This window comes from Mizuhopecten yessoensis, unplaced genomic scaffold, assembly GCF_002113885.1.
Source record: "Mizuhopecten yessoensis strain PY_sf001 unplaced genomic scaffold, ASM211388v2 scaffold5315, whole genome shotgun sequence".
NCBI lineage: Eukaryota > Metazoa > Mollusca > Bivalvia > Pectinida > Pectinidae > Mizuhopecten > Mizuhopecten yessoensis.
The window spans coordinates 181,744-205,246 of record NW_018405987.1 but is presented as its reverse complement, the minus strand read 5'-3'; the positions used below and the strand labels follow the sequence as shown (position 1 = coordinate 205,246).

Sequence of the window (23,503 nt, the reverse complement as noted above, 5' to 3'; positions counted from 1 at the left end):
ATTGCAAAAATAGTGGCTCATAAAGTTGGCTTCACTACTGAATATAAATATCTATCCAAAGGGGCATTACATGTCCAGTTCCTCTTCACTATATAATACATATATATATATATATATATAGACCAGGAGGTGGATATCTGTGCCACGCCCCTTTGCATCCCTATGGGATTGAGCTGAGCACTACATACCTGATCTTGATTGATGTATTTTGGATAAAAATATAGAGCATATTTTTGGTTTCTTGATACATTACAGTGAACAAAATTAATCCATGAGAGAAAAAACTGGTGTTCATCTAGGCACTGAGAATATATTCTGTTGATTATGTTTTTAAATAAAGACCTGGGTTGTGTGTGCAGATAGTCCCGTGCCCCTAGCAAAAAATGTAGAGAAGACAAAATGCTTTAATGAAGCATCACAATAAGAAAATATCAGGGCTATATATATATCTCATACTTAACCCTGCTCTCTGATCAGGTTTAGTGTGAAACTATAAGAAAGTGTTATTTGTCATCCTAATACAAATTTCTTTTCACTGTAGTACCTCATATTTGACTGATAATATATATAACCAAAATATATTTTACTCTACAATGCCTATACTCTGGCAAATTTCTCTTCACTCGACTGCATACAGTTAAAGCTTATTATGTATATCAGACTCAAGTGAATATTAATGAAAGGAGAAAAACAGGTATTCTATACTTTACTTAAGTTGAAATGCATAGTTATAAACTGCTATATATATAGATATGGAACCCAATGAAACATTGGTATTCAGATAATCTGAGTTTGTAAGGAAAAAAAGTTCAGCTGTAAGTGCAGGGGTGTATAATTCCAAACAAGCCAGCTGGCGCCCACGGCTAGCAATTTCCATGTCAGAGCAAGTGGAATTTCAGTATGTATTACCAATATAAGTTTAGCTGGCAGAAAATTCAACAACTGATTGTCTGCGGGCTAGTACTGTAAATATGATGTTGTACACAGCTGATCACATGAGCTGTCACATCAGTATTCACCACCTGACACATGTACATGACAGACTTACTGACCTACAGTAATACAGCTATAAAATCAATAACGTGTGTTGTACGTGATACTGAATTCAGCTGATATAAGCTTAGGCAAAAACATATACAAATTTAATTTATTATAATACCAGGTGAGACTTGAATAATCAGATTCATATTTGATAAACAAGCATATACATTTATAGATCTAGACTTACATTGAAAGCATGTTATAATAATACTGTAAACAACAAATAACATGTGATATATCGCACACAAAAAAATCTGTAGATAATAAATTATCATAGGGAGTTGTGGTTTTGTTTCAACATGACTGAAATCTGTACAGCTGTCTGTGGTGAAAGGGGTGTAGGCATGATTATTCATACTTTATATAACTACATTTTCCTTGTATTAATACATATACCTGCCCAAGGCTGACAATATTACTGGCTCATACTGTATAGTGTCTCTATATAACCTCAATAAAAGTGCTGTGTGTGTTCATTATCAAACGTAAGACATGGTTATCAAACCGTGTCATAAATCCCATAAAATACAAAACATGTGTACACGTTAGACCAGGTCCCTCCTACAAGGCTAGTAAAACGTCCACAGGTGAAATCATTACCTATGTAGCTTGTGACATGAATCAACCTACCGTGACTCCACACAAGTGATTTAAATTACCTGGACAAGCAGGTTTCGGCAAGATCTGTGGACTTAACTTGATAGCAAATGGTCAAACAATACATATAACATGTAGGCCTCTGCCTCAAAATGTTTTTAAATGAAACAAGGCTAGCAGACTGGTATAGCTAGAACAACACAGGATTCCCAGACCATTTGTATAGAGTATCTTGTGTACTGTACATGTGTTAGGTATGATGTGTTATGTATACAATAACATGTCCAGTACACTTTCACACAAGAGGCAGGCAAGCATGACCCTGCACTCTTCTTATGCATGTAAATACCAAATTTTGCAAAAGAAAGAAAATGAGGACCAACATAGGTGATCCAAGAAATATGTTAATAAAATGTTTGCATATTTTTTTGAGCAATTGATTTTAAACTTGCTGTCGCTTCAATAAGTTTCCTGAAACTTGTGATCACTAAATATCAGCAAAATTGCGTTTTCGGTAAACTATGAAACAGGAAAACCTGCTCTCAAGCTACACCTCTCTGAATTCTTAATCATCCTTCAGCAAAAGGTATATACATGTATATGTAAGAGTAGCATTCCTGTAGAGGGGTGGGGCTCCTAAGGGGGGACTCACCGTAGGACGCTTCCACTCGAATGGGCGAGGTGAACGCTTACTGAAGAAGATGGACATGTCAGTTGCCTCAAACTCAGGATCCTCAAATAGAATACCTTCATCCAGACATTTTGCCTTGATTTGATCATAATTCTGGTTCAGAACACCAGAGAATGGATTTTTCTTTTCCTTACGGGATGCTCTACCGCAAACGTTTGGCCTTTGGGTACTTCTGCCACCGCCCCTTGCACTTCCTCCCCCGATGTTAAATTTGTAATTCCCCATCCCTCCAAACTTGTTGCCAAATCCAACGTTGATGTCGGTGCCACCATTCTCACCGGAGCCAACATCCATCCCGGGTCCGTCGCCTCCATATCTGAAGGTTTTGGTTGTGGTTTGTACAGGCCCTCCTCCAGAAGAATAGCTGGTCGTGACAGTCCTAGAACCACCACTTTTGAATCCGAACATGGTTAGGCTTTCCTGAAAAATAGCAGTAATAACCTGTAGGTTCCAGTATAAACAGTTTCCGAACTGCGCCCTTTCAACTCTGTTCGCTACACTTGACTGCAGGAACGTGAACGCAACAGCGATCGATGGTTCACGGCGCTCGATTATTTATGCTGCCTCAAATGTATGTGTGCGTCCGCGTCAAGCTACAGGCAGTTATGTTGCCAGCTCCTAGCAGATGCGAATAATTAGAGACGCTTCCCTTATAATGACTAACCTATACACTTACCTAAATAATATGTACTGTTTCCACCGGTGTTTGTCGACTGGTTTCACTTTTCCTCTGCAATCAAACAAGCGAAACTTGCTCCCGGAAAGACAATCCTAATATCTGAAACCAGGTGACAAAAAAAGCCGGAACCTAGCTGTGTTCGGGACGCTTCTGAAGTTGACAAATACATGAATCACAGGTACAAATCATATGTAATAGCACTAATATTTTACTTAGATTTATTCAAAGATATGAATTAAGTTAATCCGACAGTCAACACTTTGCAGGAACATTTTTAGAATATATCCTGATTTACACAAAACTTAGCTTCAAGTTTTATAACTTCATCAACTTTATTTCTCAAGATCGTCATTTCTACACATTTGAAGTGGAGATAATATCGATTAACGACGATGTGGTCAGCACGTTTTGAATAACCCAGTCTAATTCCTATATTAATTCTTCACTGTGAAGTTTGAACTTAAATGGATATTTAAGTCAAAATTTAACAAAACTGACAGTAGAGGGATATTGGACGAATATACCCCCTCCCCCAAACTAATACAAAAAAATCCGTCACCAATAATCAATAACAATTTCATACAATCACTAAAATCCTTATCCCATTGTTTTTATTTTAGAGACTAAATGTGTTTTTATTTTTTTTATTTTTTTTAAAGGCAGATTACACATCCCTGTCTGATGGCTACAATAAGTAGGCCTAATACGTTCGCTCTAATATAGTAACAAATGACTGAGATGTCTACAGAGGTTTCTGAAGCAGCTGGAACATTAGCAAAGGTTTGACTGGTGCCAAATATACAAGTTACACGAGTAGAACTTTGAATACTTTGTATACCCAATGCCAATGTTGCATGGACAATTAAATATGGAAATAGATAAATAAATATTTGAAAATTTTGTCTGCACTTAATAGCAATCCACTGAGTTATCTGCTTGTTATAATAGTTTTCCTTCCTTCGTTTTAGGGAGATTTGAATGCTAAAGATGAAAGTATTTAATGTATTGTAAACTAAAAAAATGTTTTTTTAGCCGGAAATACCTCAATTCTTCTGATAACAGTTCGGAATGAATTAGTAACACTTACCAATAATCTTTAATATTGTAACTAATACTTATGAACTCCACATTATAAGTAACACATTCTGTATCAACAGCGATAAATTGTTCCATGCATGTTTCTCATTATATTTTCCAAGCTTTATGTTTCCCCTCCGCCTTTTTAGTTTGTATCTAGGTTTTTTTTTCCAGTCTCCACGTTAAATGAGTTTCTCTAACTGAAGCATCCATTTAGAAATATAACAAAAACGCAAATCCGGTACTGCATAATCATTTCTAATAAGAGCACAAACAGCTAATCTATAAATTCAAATGAGCCGACATTTTTGTGGTGAAATCGGGAATTTTTTAGGAGTGGCTCCTCCCGGGTTGGTCACACGCCACTTTATCGGCAGAGCATTTTCTGTCTAACCACCCACGTGTTCACACACGTACATGCACGTCATGTACCTAGGTCCTATATGGACACACATTTGATACAGTGTTACAACTAATTGGACACGCTTAAATCATGTAAATGAAGCGTGTCTCGTGGTCGGAGAGTTTTGTAGTGGAGTTTATCCGAGATCAAGGTTTGTGTGCGATTTTATTTTTTATGAGATTTAGGAATCCCCGTTATATTTAATGTATATAGTTTGCTGGCATTATGTTTATTTTTGGAGATGTCGATTTGAAGCCTAATTGTTGGCAGGTCTATTAGGCCATCACTATACGTGTGGGGAGGGGTTACCTGGGGAGGCACCACGTAGCTTACAGTAGCATTAATATTAGTACACAAATCCGCGTTTGATAATCCGTTTAAGGAATAATAAGGATGATTTATATAAACGTATACCCTTTACATTTGATCTTATTTTCAAATACCGTTGTACTATCGTATGAAATGCCAATTAACATGTATTCAATTAATTACGTACAGGTGTACTTCTTTTAGAAACTGAGGATAGGTACAAATGGTTAAAGAAATGTTCAATTTAACTTATTTGAAGATAGGTGGAATTAAGACGAATTTTACCTATCCCAAATTTAAGACATCTTCTTTGGAATTGCAGGTATCTATTATTAATTAAAATGAAAATATCTTACATTGGTCAAATATCTGCTATATTATTTGAATATATCATAAATTGGATTTCAAAGCTCCAAACTGACTTGCAGAATGCATTTCAGTATTTCTTTGTTTCATTGTTATTTTTTTCTTGTTTTTCTTTTACTTATTAATACAATATATTTATTTATATATTTCATTATTTTTTTATTTCTATTTTTATTTATTTATTGTACGTTTTGTTTAATCCGATACTTGAAATGTTTTGATGAAAAGTACAAACACTTGATTAACTGATTGTTATCAACCCGAACTAACTGAAAAACTATTGCAGTTTCTGGGGGGAAACGGTTGAAGGAGTTGTACCCAGGTACTAATTTGAATCTATTTCAAATCCAATTGTATTGTTGGCATGGTTTGGCATTTTTTCTCTTTTAGTGTGACAGGAGTTGTATCCCTTGTACAATTATTTTTACAAGGGCCATAACTCGTATGAGTTTATAACAAATACAGTTTTTTACTGTCATAATTTAACGATTTCGAGTAGCAATCTTATTCCATAGTGTCAGTCGTTTTTTTTATTCCTCAGTGTCTATAAAACATTGTCTTGTACTTTATTTTAGTTATATTAAAAACTTTGTTATAAGTTTGTAATATAGACCTACAGCCCATATTTGTTTGTTTTACTTCCCTTGATTTTACCATCATGTTTATATATTTACAGAACTGTCAGCACATACTTTTTACGGTATAAATCTAAACAGAAGAGAAGAAAGATTCTTAGTCAGGTTTGAGTGCCAGGATAGCATATGTTAAATTCATAGCATTTTCTGGTTTACGTGTCCAAAACATACCCGACCTCCGGGAACAGATCCGTTGTATCCCTACAACCTAGCAATAACGGGGGTTTGGTTTTTATGTGGGGGGGTTTGTAAGATATATTTTTCAAACGCGAGAAGACCATCATTTGTACTATTAAATGTACATTTTGAATTCCTAAAACCATTTGAGGTATTTGTTTAATGGTTTTTGAGTATTTGATGTTTTCAGATAAATTTATGACGTAAAAATCAAAATGGCCGACACTAGTTATTTGCGCAGTTGACAATAGACATTCCGACGAGAATGTTAAGTTCATTGGTTAACATGATTGGATGTAAACTATGGCAGTGACCTTCTTGTATGATCTATGTCTAAAATGGTTGTAAATTATAAATTTTAAAGACACAGTTAAACCATATTATCTCACCGCTTCTGTGGTAGAATGCTGTTTTGTCCAAATTCACATGAACTCATTTGTAATATTTTGCTAGTCTCGTCCATAGTTGATAATACTGATGACTTGCAGATTTTAATATATTTTTATGTAATCACACTACTGGGTTCCCCATTAATAAACAGTCCTTAAGAGTGTATACACACCTGTACGCATACTGGTATATTATACATTTTGTTGCGACACTGGAGGCAACTTATTAAGAGCAATTCCAAATTTAATTGTAAGTAATATGTTCAAAGCATGAGAAATTTCATATCAAAGTGGACATTTTTGCCGTTATAAGACGCTTATATTGTCGATACTAGGTATGTTTTCGTCACAAGGTGAATCATCTGTGTCATTATATCTATAGCTAGGGGGTATTGTAATAAATTAAAATCCCCCACAGAGGAGTCAAAGTGAATTCAGCAGTGGTATTTGTAGATTTTGTTTTCTTCATTTTCAAATAGTCGATGAGCCCCATTACAAAGAGATTTGGTGGGGCCTCAAATTGTGTGCGAGTTTCACAGGAAAAGTGCGAGTGCAGGGACCGTACTCATGAAATCTTTTTTATGCTCAAACCCGGTTCTGCAATGCTCAAGCCACGATCTTGGCATGTGATAATTTATTCAAAATATAATAATTATATATAACTTGATGAAACACTTAATGCCGAACACCATTTTTCTATGTCTAAACGTCCACTTTTGTCTGTGTCACAGATTTTAGTGAATTACAAGAAGGTTGGTTTGATCATAGAATTCAAGCATGAGCATGAGGATGGTTTTATGAATACGGTATGAATGTTTAGAAATATGAAAACGAGGGTGAATATGATAAATATGAATACAATGTTTCGAATACGGATATATTTGTGTTCCAAAAACCGATGCGAGATCTTCTTTTGTCATAGCCCACTGTTGTACTGTGATACACAAGCTGTTCGGTTGCCAGCGTTACCGATACCTAGGAATTTGGCTTAAACACAATAATATGATAACAAAGAATGAGATATTACTGAGCGAGAAGAGTAAACCACGTGTTTCTTCAGGCCCCGTAAACTCATAAATATTTTTATTCCATACAAAACATTTTTTCTACTTTGTAATAGAATATTTGTTGTCTCATAAACATAAACACACGAGTACTTTATTTGTTATGTATACACTAGTCTAGACTGACGTTTGTTTCGTGTAAGATTGTTCCTATCATAAACACGAGGTATCGATAATTCTGTCTGATGTCGGTGTGTTATTCCTGTTGTGAGCAAAACAGGAACATAATTCGAAATTAGATTTGGTGATGTGCTTAAAGCATTACTTATATAAAACACTGAAAGGTTATTTAGGAACAGCTATTTCTATCTGAAAAAATGAGTGAAAGGCATTTGTTTAAAATAAAACAAGGAGAGACGAATTGACAATAGCGAGAAACAAATTTACACTCATCCATTGTAGTTTAACTCTATCTGGAATCCTGCAATAAACTGTCCCAAATATAACGCTTATAGTGACCACCGCTGTGATGGACAAATAATTTGTGCCATGAATGTGGCGTTTTATACACAGATATTGACAATCATAAACCACTAATGTGTGCTGATAAGGAACACATAAGGGACGATTTTTGGTGTGAAATGTTTAATGTATACAGTATTACGTTTAGCGTCTACTTGCATGGTAAATCACACTATAAATATTTTTTTTACATTATATGTTGGAAAATTTACATTTGAAAAAAGGGGGATGAGACCTTGAACAATTTAGCCTATTACCAAACGAGTAAATTTACAAAATGATTGAACTATATCATGAATAGTCGATTAACTATATAGATAGATACTACACATTACCCACATCTAATTACCGATATCATGCTAATCCCCTGTGCTGTAGTTGCTTCTATTCCAGGGTCCGTATCCATGGAAATATTCTTGTGCTTAAATTTAACTTCTGTGCTCAAGCTGAGTTCCTTGTTTCGGTGATAAATTAATAAAAAAAAATCGCATTTTTCATTGATTTTTAAGAATATTGACGAGACTTAAAAAAAGCTATTACTTGTTTTAACGTTTACCGTGTCACATGTTTTAAGCAAGGTGCAAGAAAGTTGGCTTGGGCACAGAATGTATACTTGAGTAAGAGACGGTATCATGAATACGGGGCAAGGTGTTTTTGTATTTACGTTACAATACAAAGTCGATTTGTTATGTAATTAAATATCAAGCTCACCCTGTGTACGATTTCTCGTTTATAATTCATTAGTTCTAATACTATTAATTTCTTTGGTTAAAAGCATCGTATGTGTATATGCATCACATGTTGTAATCTTCAAACATGGAAAAATAAAAGAGAAAAATAAACACAATATATCTACGAAGGTGATTATTATTGGCATGTTGTGAATCACACCCGTCTCCCTTTACCATCCGCCGTTTACACATTAGTTTTGATAAAATGTCCTACATATTCTGGAATAATAAACGTCCGATTTGTGATTTACATGTATTAATGGTTGGTTCTCTACTGTCCTTTCTGTGTCGTGACACTTTAAAATCGCACACTCTACTATTATGCTGGTCAACTAAACAACGATTAATGTATAATTAAAACAAGGTGTACATTCCCTGACACCAACCGTTCCCATGTGGGCTACTTAGAGCTTAAGAGTTCTTTATTGTGATTTTTTTCACAATTATATTTTAATTGTTATGACTCCCATTTTAGAATTTTCATATTAAATTTATATTTATCCGAATAGAATTTGTATAGTTAATCGCCAGGTACGAAAATATGTGAAATAATTTGCAACGCAATGTCAGAGAAATGGTTATAAAATTTCAGTTAATCACTCAATATCATACATTTACAATTGTACATTATACAGCATTTTATATCTTATTTTACAAGTCGATATCAGCTTGATAGATTCCTTTCCTAGCAGTTAAAAATAACCAGTTTTCAACGAGCCTCACAGCTGAGGTTACAAAGTACATTCGGAAAAATTCACAGATGGTAATAAAAATGTAAAGTCATCGACACCACTTAAAATATAACTACAGGTAGCTATATCACCATTTTATTGATCAATCAATAATGTTTATTTCAGTGTCCCACATTTGATATACTACAGAGAAAATATTCATATAAGATAGCCATTTGATCGTTACAAACTCTATATAATATATATATCAATGATGTCTGACATACCACGTTTGTACAAAAACATAAAGATTGAACATATAAAAGAATATATGAACACCGAACCCAACCTTTTTGCAATGTCAAAGTTATTAAGAATCGTCTTCGTGTTTTAAATAAATAAATATTAAAGAAATAAATGAATAAATAAGTTAACTAAAGAAATCGCAGGTCTGCAGTATTCATCAGACATACCACGTTTGTACAAAAACATAAAGATTGAACATATAAAAGAATATATGAACACCGAACCCAACCTTTTTGCAATGTCAAAGTTATTAAGAATCGTCTTCGTGTTTTAAATAAATAAATATTAAAGAAATAAATGAATAAATAAGTTAACTAAAGAAATCGCAGGTCTGCAGTATTCATCAGGTTAACATATTTATCAGACGAGTTCTTAGTTTCAAGGTCTGTAAAGAGATTGTCTGGCCAAGTGGGAAGCTTTATCACATACAATGCATGTATATATACAAAGTTATATAAATGACAGTCACATCAGAAATTCATTTCGTTTTACACGTTTATTTGGAGAATTAAAACACTGGTAACATATGCGACCATCAAATGACACGATGGTTTATGACGTAACGACTCAGTCTCTCTCTCTTTATTGATTCCATATATGTATATTGTCGTTAAAACAACTCAGGTTTATCATGAAGGTACACGGTTTAATCTTATATATATTTCAATTAGCTTGTGTCGTTCAGAACTGGGCTGGACACGGTCTGCAAAAACGACTTTGTTACATAAATGATGATTTGTTATAAAGCTGTAAACAAATTTTGAAATACAATTATGTAAATACCTTCTTACGATACTGTTAATAAGACGAAGTTACGTGTACATAATTAAACAATTGCCACAGATGTATGTTAATTTGTTACACAGCTGTTAAACCCTGTAACACGACTGAACAGAACCTGTTATCATACTATAAACATTTTGTTACATAATTGTAAATAACATTACAAATGAATATGCTTATTTAATGCGTAATGTAAATGGAACTTGGTTATATAACAGTAAATATTAATTTCAGCATACACAGCTGTAGATAAGGATTGAATATTAATTTGTTATATAACAGTAAATATTAATTTGTTATTTACCTGTATTATATTCAACTTAATTTTAAAATTCATATAATTAAGGGATTTACGCACCTTCCCTTCTGTTTCAAACGTAGTCTAGACCAAATTGGATTTCCACCATTTCGGCCCAAGTATCACCGATTAGTTCTAGAAGGGCAAAACAGCGGTAGGATGTAGTGTAACTAATTTTTGTCTCCGTGTACCAAATATTATAGTTGCAGTCACATATATGTGACTTACATTTAAATGTAAATAAGACTTTGTTACACAGAAATAAATTCTATTTGTGATAATTGGTCAGGGTTAGAAGGTTGATGATGAAAATCCATGTGTTCGTGTTAAATTAATTGTAAGATATGATGATAGCGGGTATATCAGTATGCCATTATTTGGTGTGGTACCGCCTCTGGTTTAAATCAGATACTCACTGTCCCATCTAAGTTTTACTATTACGTCACTACGTTTTTTATTCAATTACAGACACAACAAATTAACTATTTTGAAATTCTTAAATTTAGAAAAGGAAATAAACGACAGTCAGAAATCAGATTGAGGAAGTTTATATCTGTGGGTGAGTCATTGTTCTTTCTTGATTGACTGATTTCTATCTTTTGTAAGTTCACGAACGACTGATCTTTGTCGAAGTATTTATTTTCTTTCAAAAAAAAGAGTGTCCACGTTTTGATGTTGAAGCAATTAAAAATACATAGTCAAACACATAGTTAGAATTATTAATTTAGTTATTTTTCGAAATTACTAATGAGGTGGAAAGAGGAATGATCGTAACCTGACGACATATGTTAGTCACGTATTATGTTATTCTAAAACAAAAACGAAATCTAGGTCATGAACTTAGAATTGATGTAATTCCTGGTTTGGTTAATTACAATTAGTGAAATGTCATGTTTTGTCGTTATCACTGTCCGTGATTTGATATTCTGAAAGTCCTACATGAGCTATGTACATTACACTACATGTACATACGTGTAAATAATAGGTCAAATCGTCAACATTTACTTATTTAAACATCACTTATATATATCAATAGCACGCTAATATCAATATCCTAATTTATATTTCATACATAAAATATATGCATTACTGTTGGAGGTGGAAACACGCCGTAGTTCCCTGAATAAAATTCCCTTTTCAATTTGTGTGTTTTTTCATTAAGCTTTTTCAATAGTATACTAAGTATGACAGTGGATCTATCACTATTTATATAGGAGGTTGGTGAAATATGACCCCGGAAATATTTTGAGTATATATGTATGTAAGCAAGACTCTCTCTCACTTTGAAGTAAATACTCAAAGATATAACTATATATGCATGTTTCTCTCTCACTTTAAAGTATAAATATATTTTATACGACTCCGAAAATACTTCAAGGTATCATTGTATATATGACTTTATCACGCTTTAAAATATAAAGATATGAATATAACTTTGTTACACTTTAAAATATATAAATATCACTTTATCTCACTTTGTATATAAATTTATTGTATATCACTATAATACTTTGAATCATAAATATATTTATGACTTCGACAACTAGAAGATTAAAGTATTTATAAAAGAATACATTTCCATTTTATGTACTAGGACGGTAACCTCAATTTCTGCATTAACGACTAAATCTATACAACCATATTATTCACAGTTTATCTACATTTGTTTAAGTTTAAGTTTAAGTTTTTATTTATTCACTCCGACACACTTACGTGTGTAACAAGAGGTCACATACATATAGTAAGTATGATACATGGCGTGTGATGTACACAATTACAACATTGTACATAGCATAGATACATATAGAAGTACACAAATAGTACAGAAATTAAGTTAATATTTTTTCAAGCTTTTCTATGAATTTACAAAGTTTTGTGTGAATTTTTACATTAAATATATTAAACAATCCTTGCATTTTTAATTGACTTGGATAAGTGAAATAATATTTTGGTATATATTTCTCTCTTAGACATTTAACTAAAACACTTTCACATATAAATAAGTAATGAAATTCATCTCCAATGTACAAATTACATAATGTACAGGTTCTTTCTTGACGAGGAATACCTAACCATCTTCCTTTTTCTATGGGTAAATGCATATTGCAAGAACGGAATTTACACATTATTTTCCTATCATTTGTATTAAGTTTAATTAAATATTTTTCTTGTTCAAACTTTGTCTTTAATATTGAATATGTTTGTCCTCTAGAGGAGTTAAGAATATTATCAAACCATTTCTGTATAAATTGATCCTTCAGTCTACTTTTCACAAGCCTCTTAATTTCGTCTTTTGAAAAAGAACATGTAGATTGATAGTACCACACATAGTTCAGGCCAGTTTGAGAAAAAATATCTTTAACATATGCGAGCCATTTAAATAACATAGTTCCATTTTCATGTAATGTATACATAAGCTTATAAATAGTACTTGATAACTTACTAGAGGTAATCAACTTATGCCAGAATACTATTATTCTACATTTAATTTCGATGTCTAGTGGGTATCTTCCAAGCTCACCATAAACAATGAAATTTGGTGTACTTTTTCTTACATTTAGTATATATTTACAAAATTGAAGATGGATTTTTTCTATAATATTTGTGTTTTCAAAACCCCATATTTCTGATGAATACAGAAGAACTGGCATAATTAATGAATCAAATATCTTCAATTGTAGATCAACTGGTAAAGATATGTTTCTCAATTTCTTATAGACAGCAAACACTGATTTCTGTGCTTGTTCAACAATTTTTTTCCTTGCTTTAAAGAAGCTACAACTAAAATTAAAGAATAATCCTAGATAGGTATACCCTTCCAGTATTTCTAATTCTACGTTACATAATGTAAAATGGGGAGTTTAGGATGTATGTAGAATTAAATTGATTACTGGACAATGGACAGCCACATAGAGTATGTGTGATCCGTGATTATTTGTAACGCGAAGTAACTGTTTTTGAAATAATAGTGTTTGCATTAGTTAAGTACACCGAGTTTATTTTCATACTTTTCTTAAATCAGCTTATCTATTTAGTTGCAAACTAAAATAAAATGGAATTGATAATCAAAAATATTAAAATTACAGCTTATACCACATCTGTTTTTATTATAACTCATACTTTCAATAGAAAAAATAGTGAAATTTCTTTCTTTCAGATAGCTAAATTATAGTATAAAAATAAAATATTTTACGAGAGAGCAAATTGTTTTAATTCATACTTAAGATCATTCACCTTAAATACTATATTTGGCTTTGAAGACATTGTTCGTGTATATAAAAGACGTACATTTTGTATACACGTACAATGCAGAAAAATTGCATTACTTGTATAAATTAATTTGTATAAATTGAATTTTAACTATATTTCAATATTCAATTGGTTTCACAGCACCTCGTTAAAATATAGTTGCAATTACATTATATTTATCCAGATAAATAATATTAAATAATCTTGTCTTTATAAACGGCGAAGAGTGATTTTCCCCCAAATTTACTAGCCGAAACGCTTCGCCTTCGATACCAAAAACCCAATAACCTTTTATCTGTTTAAAATACCAGTACCATCATATACCAACGAAATTTCAATAACTTCACATTACAAGATATTCAAGACAAGTATCATTCGTCATCAACTCACTATGTTTTGAAAATATTTGAATGAATTACATTCAAAAATATTCTACATGTAAAATAAGAATGTATGAATATATTATGCATATGAAAATTGAATCTACAGTTTTGTAGAATTGTAAAATATTTGTAAATGTTCTTAGAATTTTGTAAGAATTTATCAAAATATATTTTAAAATCTTTCAAATAGTATGAAGGTAACAAGAATTTCAATTTGAATATCTAAATCTATATTATTATGCATTTCTGGTATATGTTACGGGGATAAACTTTAAAGTTTAAACGAATCCAAAATTGTATTGTAAAGTGTATACGGCATGGATTTCTAATAACCTTATACAACTATATAGATGCGTTGTCCTTTTGAAAGCTCTATATTTCGGATTCGTAATTGCCATGCTTTATGATTATAACAAATACCGGTAATTGGGATTTCCTTATTTAAATACACTTCTTACATACACACTATACATGTATTTGATAATAGGAATTAAGATATTCTTCCTTGTTCAGGTTCGTTGTTTAGTCTGCAGGCTTGTGGTTTGATGTATCAGTCATATGACTGTTGATGATTCACTTCCTACTGTAGAAAGGGCGTGTCCACTACTTCACACTGACCAGTACATTACACCAGGTCACAGGTACGACCTCTGGTTAGTCATCTACCTTAACGCAACCTGTCCTCACCAGGCTGTTAATTGACTACAAATTTAGAAATGAGGAAACTTGAAACGTCTCCCAGAATACCTGTCAAATACAGTACTGTGATTATTGAATACAGGTTAACTAGTCTGTGAACCTGATGACTGGCTGTTAATTTATAGGTATACAATTGAAGCCATGATTGACCACGGGTATGGCTGTATAAACTTACTTCGATGACACAGAGACGTATATAACATCTCTGTATTATACGTCTCTGGATGACATTATAAAGATTTATCACAGGAGATCTGAAAGAGTCTGTAGTACGGCTGACTGACCCTTAGTAATCCCAAAGTCTAGAAGTAACCCGAAGTTTAGAGACTGACCCCATAGTCCGGAAGTTAATCCCGCAGTAAATAGCTTTTTAACTCAAACGCTCAGATATTGGCGTTTAGAGTTGGGCAGTTGATCCCATGAAAGTAGTGACAGACCACGAAAGTTGATATGCTAGTTATGGAGTTTAGGCCATGAGTTTAGAAATCAAGAATGGAAGTAATAGCCGGAAGTCTGAGATCGACATCAAAAGATGGAGGATGGGAGTCTTGAGAGTTGTGGACAGGGATTAAGAGGTTGAGGCCGGGAGTCAGTAGAGGTTGACACCGAGAATCAAGATGATGATGCCAGCCGGATTGTACAATCTCGGGATGATCACTGGTTCCTTGAAATTACCAGGAATATATTTGTAATGAGTGACAACATCACATTTTCTAATGATATTTTATTGATATGTTCTTGAAGAAACGAGACAAGTTGAATACATCAGATACGTTGTCTTCATGTTCGTAAATACATATTAAAATAAATAACGGAATAAAGCAAAGGTGAACAAACGGATAAAGAAGTTCAGTTCGGGTTTATAAACTTTCGGTGCATTACAAGCCCATAAACTTCCGGTACATAACAATCTCATAAACTTCCGGTACACTCGAGTCAGTTCACCAATCGCAAACTATCCCGTTTCTGATAGTGTTTTGATATTTCACATGGGAAAAACGTGCACAAATACATACTGTAAAAAACGGGGGATTTTGTTTGCTGCTCGAAGTGTGAACACATTGTATACTTATACATTTCCGGGGGTTGTTGTTAATTTTAATAGGGTAATTCAAGTGCTTAAATCATCATTTACAATAACAAACGATGTACCTGTTGCCTTATAACAATAACAAACGATGTACCTGTTGTATTGTTGGATATTTAGAACGATATACCTGTTGAATTATTACAACAACAAACAATTAACCTGTTAAATTATTACAACAACAAACAATATACCTGTTGAATTATTACAACAACAAACAAGATACCTGTTGAATCACTACAACAGCAAACAATAAACCTGTTGAATTATTACAACAACAAACAATATACCTGTTGAATTATTACAACAACAAATAATGTACCTGTTGAATTATTACAACAACAAACAATATATCTGTTGAATTATTACAACAACAAACAATATATCTGTTGAATTATTACAACAGCAAACAATATACCTGTTGAACCAGATATACTGACCTACTTTTGTAATGATTCTTCTAGCTCGTTTTGATATCTCCCCCGTTTGTAATGATACTTAATTTCCTAGGATGCTTTTCTGTAATGACATACGTGCGAGCTGAGTGATGTTTGAACGCGTCACTGAGTGCAGTTTGAGGTTGAAACATAAATAGATGAAAATTTAATGGGAGTCTAGTATAATCGGCCGATGATAATCAAAGAAAATCAATAAAATTCATTTCTTTCTGAAGGACTTTACCTTTATTAAGCATTATCTACTTAGCCAAAAATAGGTTAAAAATAAGCATTATAACCAACATGTTTCTTATATATTGGATGTTAAATGAACCTAAAATTTAACAAAGTGATAATAAATAATAAAAAATGCGATATGATTTTATAGGGGGATCAAAGGTAAGAGGAGATGCTTAACATGTGATAACACATGTACCAGTATAGATACCGTTATCGATACCTGTGTGGACATTGATCTACGAGATTGCTAGAAATGGCATGGCCTTGACAGGGATACACGAATTTAGATTGGAGATTTTGACACTGAAACAAAAGCCGGCACGAACATCTGTCAAGGTGTTTGTAGTTTTGGGACGAGCTTAACAATACCTTATCTATCTACCTGCTGTGAGCGTCCCCTTGAAACTCAGCCAGTACACAATTACCTTTTTGATATAAACATTTGATTATCCTCTTTGATTACATAGTGTAATGATATAAGTCTACGTACAGATGTCACTAGGACTATACCAACTGTCATGTAACCCCAATATCATGATGTTATTACCGTGTTTTCTGTTCAGATTAATTACTACACCATATATAAATATTGCTGAATCATTGTAGTCCATCGGGACACTTTGACTGTGCTTATAACTTGGTTTATATGGCGTTTGATGTGAAAATTCAAGTAAAAAAAACATATTAAACCTGTGACAAACATTAAGTCAATTAAATCATTAATCTCAAATGTTCGTGATGGAAAGTGAACGATTTAAATGATCACCAGTAGAGTTTGTGACGTTTATATAACAAAGTGTGGCTATTATTACAATGAGTTGCAATGTTGATATGTTATAGTCAGTACAACTCCGTAGATGTTGTTATAGTAAGTACAACTCCTTAGATGTTGTTATAGTAGGTACAACTCCTGAGATGTTGTTATAGTAGGTACAACTCCTTAGATGTTGTTATAGTAGGTACAACTCCTTAGATGTTGTTATAGTAAGTACAACTCCTTAGATGTTGTTATAGTAAGTACAACTCCTTAGATGTTGTTATAGTAAGTACAACTCCTTAGATGTTGTTATAGTAAGTACAACTCCTTAGATGTTGTTATAGTAAGTACAACTCCTTAGATGTTGTTATAGTAAGTACAACTCCTTAGATGTTGTTATAGTAAGTACAACTCCTTAGATGTTGTTATAGTAAGTACAACTCCTTAGATGTTGTTATAGTAAGTACAACTCCTTAGATGTTGTTATAGTAAGTACAACTCCTTAGATGTTGTTATAGTAAGTACAACTCCTTAGATGTTGTTATAGTAAGTACAACTCCTTAGATGTTGTTATAGTAAGTACAACTCCTTAGATGTTGTTATAGTAAGTACAACTCCTTAGATGTTGTTATAGTAAGTACAACTCCTTAGATGTTGTTATAGTAAGTACAACTCCTTAGATGTTGTTATAGTAAGTACAACTCCTTAGATGTTGTTATAGTAAGTACAACTCCTTAGATGTTGTTATAGTAAGTACAACTCCTTAGATGTTGTTATAGTAAGTACAACTCCTTAGATGTTGTTATAGTAAGTACAACTCCTTAGATGTTGTTATAGTAAGTACAACTCCTTAGATGTTGTTATAGTAAGTACAACTCCTTAGATGTTGTTATAGTAAGTACAACTCCTTAGATGTTGTTATAGTAAGTACAACTCCTTAGATGTTGTTATAGTAAGTACAACTCCTTAGATGTTGTTATAGTAAGTACAACTCCTTAGATGTTGTTATAGTAAGTACAACTCCTTAGATGTTGTTATAGTAAGTACAACTCCTTAGATGTTGTTATAGTAAGTACAACTCCTTAGATGTTGTTATAGTAAGTACAACTCCTTAGATGTTGTTATAGTAAGTACAACTCCTTAGATGTTGTTATAGTAAGTACAACTCCTTAGATGTTGTTATAGTAAGTACAACTCCTTAGATGTTGTTATAGTAAGTACCACTCCTTAGATGTTGTTATACTAAGGACAACTCCTGAGATGTTGTTATAGTAAGTACCACTCCTTAGATGTTTTTATAGTAAGTACAACTCCTTAGATGTTTTTATAGTAAGTACAACTCCTTAGATGTTGTTATAGTAAGTACAACTCCTTAGATGTTGTTATAGTAGGTACAACCCCTTATATGTTGTTATAGTAAGTACAACTCCTTAGATGTTGTTATAGTAAGTACAGCTCCTTAGATGTTGTTATAGTAAGTACAACTCCTTAGATGTACTAAATCAACAACGCTTTACTCCATATGACAGATGATTCTTAAGGCAGGATGTCCGACGCAGATTTAAGCAAACAATATACTATGACATTATTTATGTATCATTCTATGAAATTAATCCATTTTTTATACTATGAAAGTATTCATTTAATTATACTATGAAATTATTCATTTAAAAGTTGGATTTATTCAGGGCACCGAATACTGACAGTTTACAGCTATCAATTTTAATGCATCCATGTTCGGTGACACCTACTAAATTGAATGTGTTTTTAAAATAAATGAATCGACACTTATTAGATTTGTTTGATATTTCATGTAAACGAATACAGAACATGATCGCCTTGCAATGATTAATTATAATACTACTAACCATTAAGAAACCGTTAAGTTACCGTAACCTATTCAGTATTTCAACAACAAAATTTCAATGATTTTTTTTTTGACATTTTATAACTCCATACATTTATGTTAGTTTAATACAACAAATTATTGTGTAAACATTGGGTGTCAGACACGGCTTTGTGATACCAATTAGTAGCGAATCCAGAGCCATAAGAAAGTTAATATATATGTAGGTGTCTCGGGCAACATATATATATATCGGCCAATATTGACGAGCTAACGAGATTAACGATAGTGTACATGGGTATAAACTTCCTTGTGACGCACTTTAATGTGAGCTGAAGAACTATTACCGATGATAAACGATCAATGTGCATGTTATGTTGGTAAGCGGTAAAATGTAGCTCAGTCCTGCTCCATGAAGTAGGTCACGCCTCGTGGTCACTTGATCACAGCTCTTGATAATAAGAAGGTGCTCCACGAACATGTCGACATCGGGTGATGTATTGTGTGTAAACAAATATTCTTGATTGTGTCATAACGTGTATTCTTATGTTGATTGTAATTTGTTTTTGATATACGTATTATTGGGACGGTTGTCCCGGTCCCTTTCAAGTACAAATTATAAATTATATAAAGATGTAACAGCGAGGGGGGGATTCTACTAAGAATTATACAAAACGTTATTGGAAAAGTAAACTTGATATGAATATTAAATTATATAGAATAATGAATGCGTCTATCGATGAAATACGTAGCAGCAGAGGAATTCATTGTTAATTTAGCTAATGATATTTTTCAAGTCAACCAAAACTCCCCCCGGAGATATTGGAATTTTGGTGTTACGAAAAAAACAAAAAGAAGAAAAAACACAATAATACCAATAGGCATTGGCCCACCCGTAATGTGATCGTATCGTGATGCCGAGAAAATGTACAAAAATATTCAACGCCGAATTAGAGTCAGATATTGAAGAAATCGACAGACACATAGACCATAAACCTGGAACTGGATATGTGTAGACGTTATTTCTTTACGGCTCATAATATCTTGATATTGCAGGCATTTCCAATTTAATATTTATCAACAGAAAAACGGCTCAGCGTATATGGTCAATCCGGAGAAGGCTCGGACAGATGCTGAATGCCTTTGAAGGGAACTGCAAAGAACGGAAACTAACCTAATAAAAGTCAACACTTAAACAAAGACAATAACTGAGTTTTAAGAAAGGAAAACATATTGAGGCAATATTTAGTTGTTCTTGAGATTTTTTAATCACAAGAAATCGTCTCACGGAACATGCGAATGAGAAGGTACATGCATTTTATCGAAAATAAGAAATGTAGCACTCAAAAGGAGTTTGGGGAACCTTGACGTCACTGTTAATTTGCGGACGAATTCGTTTTATACATTATTTTACCCTCTTTCTACATGATGAATTTACTTAAAAATGGTGAAACGATCATTCTGTGAGTAATAGAACCACAATGTTGTAATTGAAAAACCCAAACCTGCCTCCCTGCCGGCCAACACAGGGAGGTTTGCAGGTACAAGAAGGGAAGGCGGATTGTGTTCTCTATGTACTGTAACGTATGTGTTGGTGATGACAATTTATGGACGAAATTGTATACCTATTGCTCATCTAAAAGGGTAAATTAATATTTATAATGTTAACCTACTAAGTAACATGGTATGTACAGTTTTTCCTCGTGCAGTTGAAGAATATTCAATTATTAATGCATTATTTAAAGGGCTACAAATGTATGTAATTGTTCATTCCTAAATATACATAATAAATAAAATCTTTAATTCGTTATGTTGTTTACATAATAGAATATTTTTTCAAGTACGATATAAATACTACCGAGTTGGAATGATAGTCATAATACTATATTTACATTTTCACTGCAAGAGTTCCTCAAAAGAAATTTCGTTATTTGCGTTTTCCTTCATAAAAGTAAGGAGAGAACTTATATAGGCCTAGCCTGCTGTCCAATCCTATTTTTTACTCGAGATGAAAAAAAGTAAGCTTCCAAATATAATTTCCTAAATATAGCTCAATCGTACCGCTCACCCATTGACCTGTGTCGGTGATTTGTATTTATCCTTCCTCAATAAAACAAGGGGATTTTTTTGTTCGTATGTGACATGTAGTCATTGTTGTTAGGTATGACGCAACGTTTATTTTCTACAACTAAAGGCGACAACAGATAGTTGAAGCAACGAGGATTTAATTCGCTATGAACATTTTATCGTTTTCTTTGAATGGAACATATTTTTAGAGCTGTTTCATATCTAATATAAAATATCAGTATGGGCATATGATAGATTTCCCTTGTAAGAATGCTCTTAAATTGATAAAATCAATATTAAATAAATGTTCAAATGGTGTCACATCTCAGCGTTTTAGTTTTATTTTACTTGTGACTGTACTTCAAAACGACAGATAATTATAATTAAAAGGTTGAACGATACGAATTCACCTGATTCATACATATATAAATTATAATAGCGTTGAGTACCACTAACCTCCTTGAAGATGGGTTTTCTATTAATTAGCAACGTACGACACATACTATTACTTCAGATAATGCTGAATTTTGTTTACTAATCATAATTTTTTCATAACACCAACATTTTGTTAATGGTACACATGAATACTGAACTGCTTTCAGTTGGTACTCATAATCAAAACTGGCCAGCCAACTTTAAATGACAAATTCAGCGTGGAGCCTTGGTAGTGAACGCCGAGCCAATACCGAGATTCCGCAAGGTGAGGGCCATCCTATGTCTATTTTATTACGTTCCCTTCAGAAACATTGTTGATAAGCTTTTGACAAACATTAAACTTCCTTTTTCCCTTGCAGGTTCGTAACCAACAACCACAATTTAAAGCAGTATGAACAACTAAGTCAGACGAGAATACTCTCACATTGTGGTTGTACAAGTAACTGTACTGACCAGCACGTGTATGTTGTTCATGAAAATCTTCTATGTATAATTATCAAAAACACATGACAAAACACATGAACACTAAACAAGGTCAGTGCTTAAAGGGGCTCGTATTGGTATTTATTTCGACTAACTTGTTTTTTTAAAGTCTTTACTACTTTTTCCTCAGATTATCCTCGAGTGCACCACACTCTGATCATGAGGGCCACGACTGGCACGTGCGCAAGTCGTCAGACACCATGCACACCTATAGCTCGGCCGTTAACTATTACGTATATCATTAAGATTCAGCCAACTTGTGATGTAACGACGAATCTCATTGGTCAACCAGAAAAGAGTGCGGCAGCGTAATACGCGGCATATTGCTGCAAACCGAATCACTGACATTGTGCCGATCTCCATATACGGTCAAAAACGATAACGACTTGTCAGTCATAAGTTGGTTATGATCAAAGATCAGGATATTAACACATATTGTCAAAATTTAGCCACCATCAACAATTTGGTAATAAATCCGTATCAAATTGTGTGCACTGTTTGCCATAAATTATTTCGCGGATTTATTTTCCACAAAGAGCACACAGTTATATTTATAGGGTATGACCAGAAAAAATACCATTTCCATCGCTTAAAGATGTCCTTGAGTAATTTGACAAATGTCATAAAAATAATATGCTTGTTACGACTGGTTAAACAGACGTACTATCAGATACTTGGTACTATATTTCCAGGCCTTGTAACTGCGTAAATACCGTGGTGGCCAACACGTCCCTGGATCAGCAGGTACGACAGGGAGACCTCACTGGCTGTTATCGGCCGTAAATCATCTCATATAGAACATGTATATTATAACGCACCTATCCACCTCTAACAACTTGTTTACATTAGACTATTTCGTAGATTCCCTAAATAAACTCAGAATCATGGTATAAGGAATAGTGTCTATCCAAGCAGTGGTTTGCAAAATTTGGCTCAATACAATTTAGTGGGGGTTCACTATTTTTTTTATATTTAATCCAAAATTTATATTTTTTCCTTTTTTTGGCTAACTTGTACCGATGAACATACGTGTATTTACTTTAGTGAATATCATCAACTGTTTCACCTAAGCTGTGGAACTGTATCATTGGTATGGCATGATGTCAAGGGTAGTGTGGTAGCTTCGACATGACGTTTACCA

General features: G+C 33.2%; 1 protein-coding gene across 19 annotated transcripts in view; it reads right to left on the bottom strand.

The window, feature by feature from the left end:
* The window catches only part of LOC110450545 (calpain-B-like), a 69,672-nt gene extending 66,559 nt beyond the window's left edge, over positions 1-3,113 (bottom strand). For 18 of the 19 annotated variants that reach the window (XM_021498114.1, XM_021498116.1, XM_021498117.1 and 15 more), the window contains exons 1-2: positions 3,006-3,113; positions 2,291-2,749 (exon numbers count right to left, since the gene is read on the bottom strand). In XM_021498114.1, the coding sequence (XP_021353789.1) occupies positions 2,291-2,737 (447 nt within the window). In that variant the 5' untranslated portion in view covers positions 2,738-2,749; positions 3,006-3,113. The other variant, XM_021498115.1, reaches the window with a different exon arrangement.
* Positions 3,114-23,503: the final 20,390 nt, after the last annotated feature.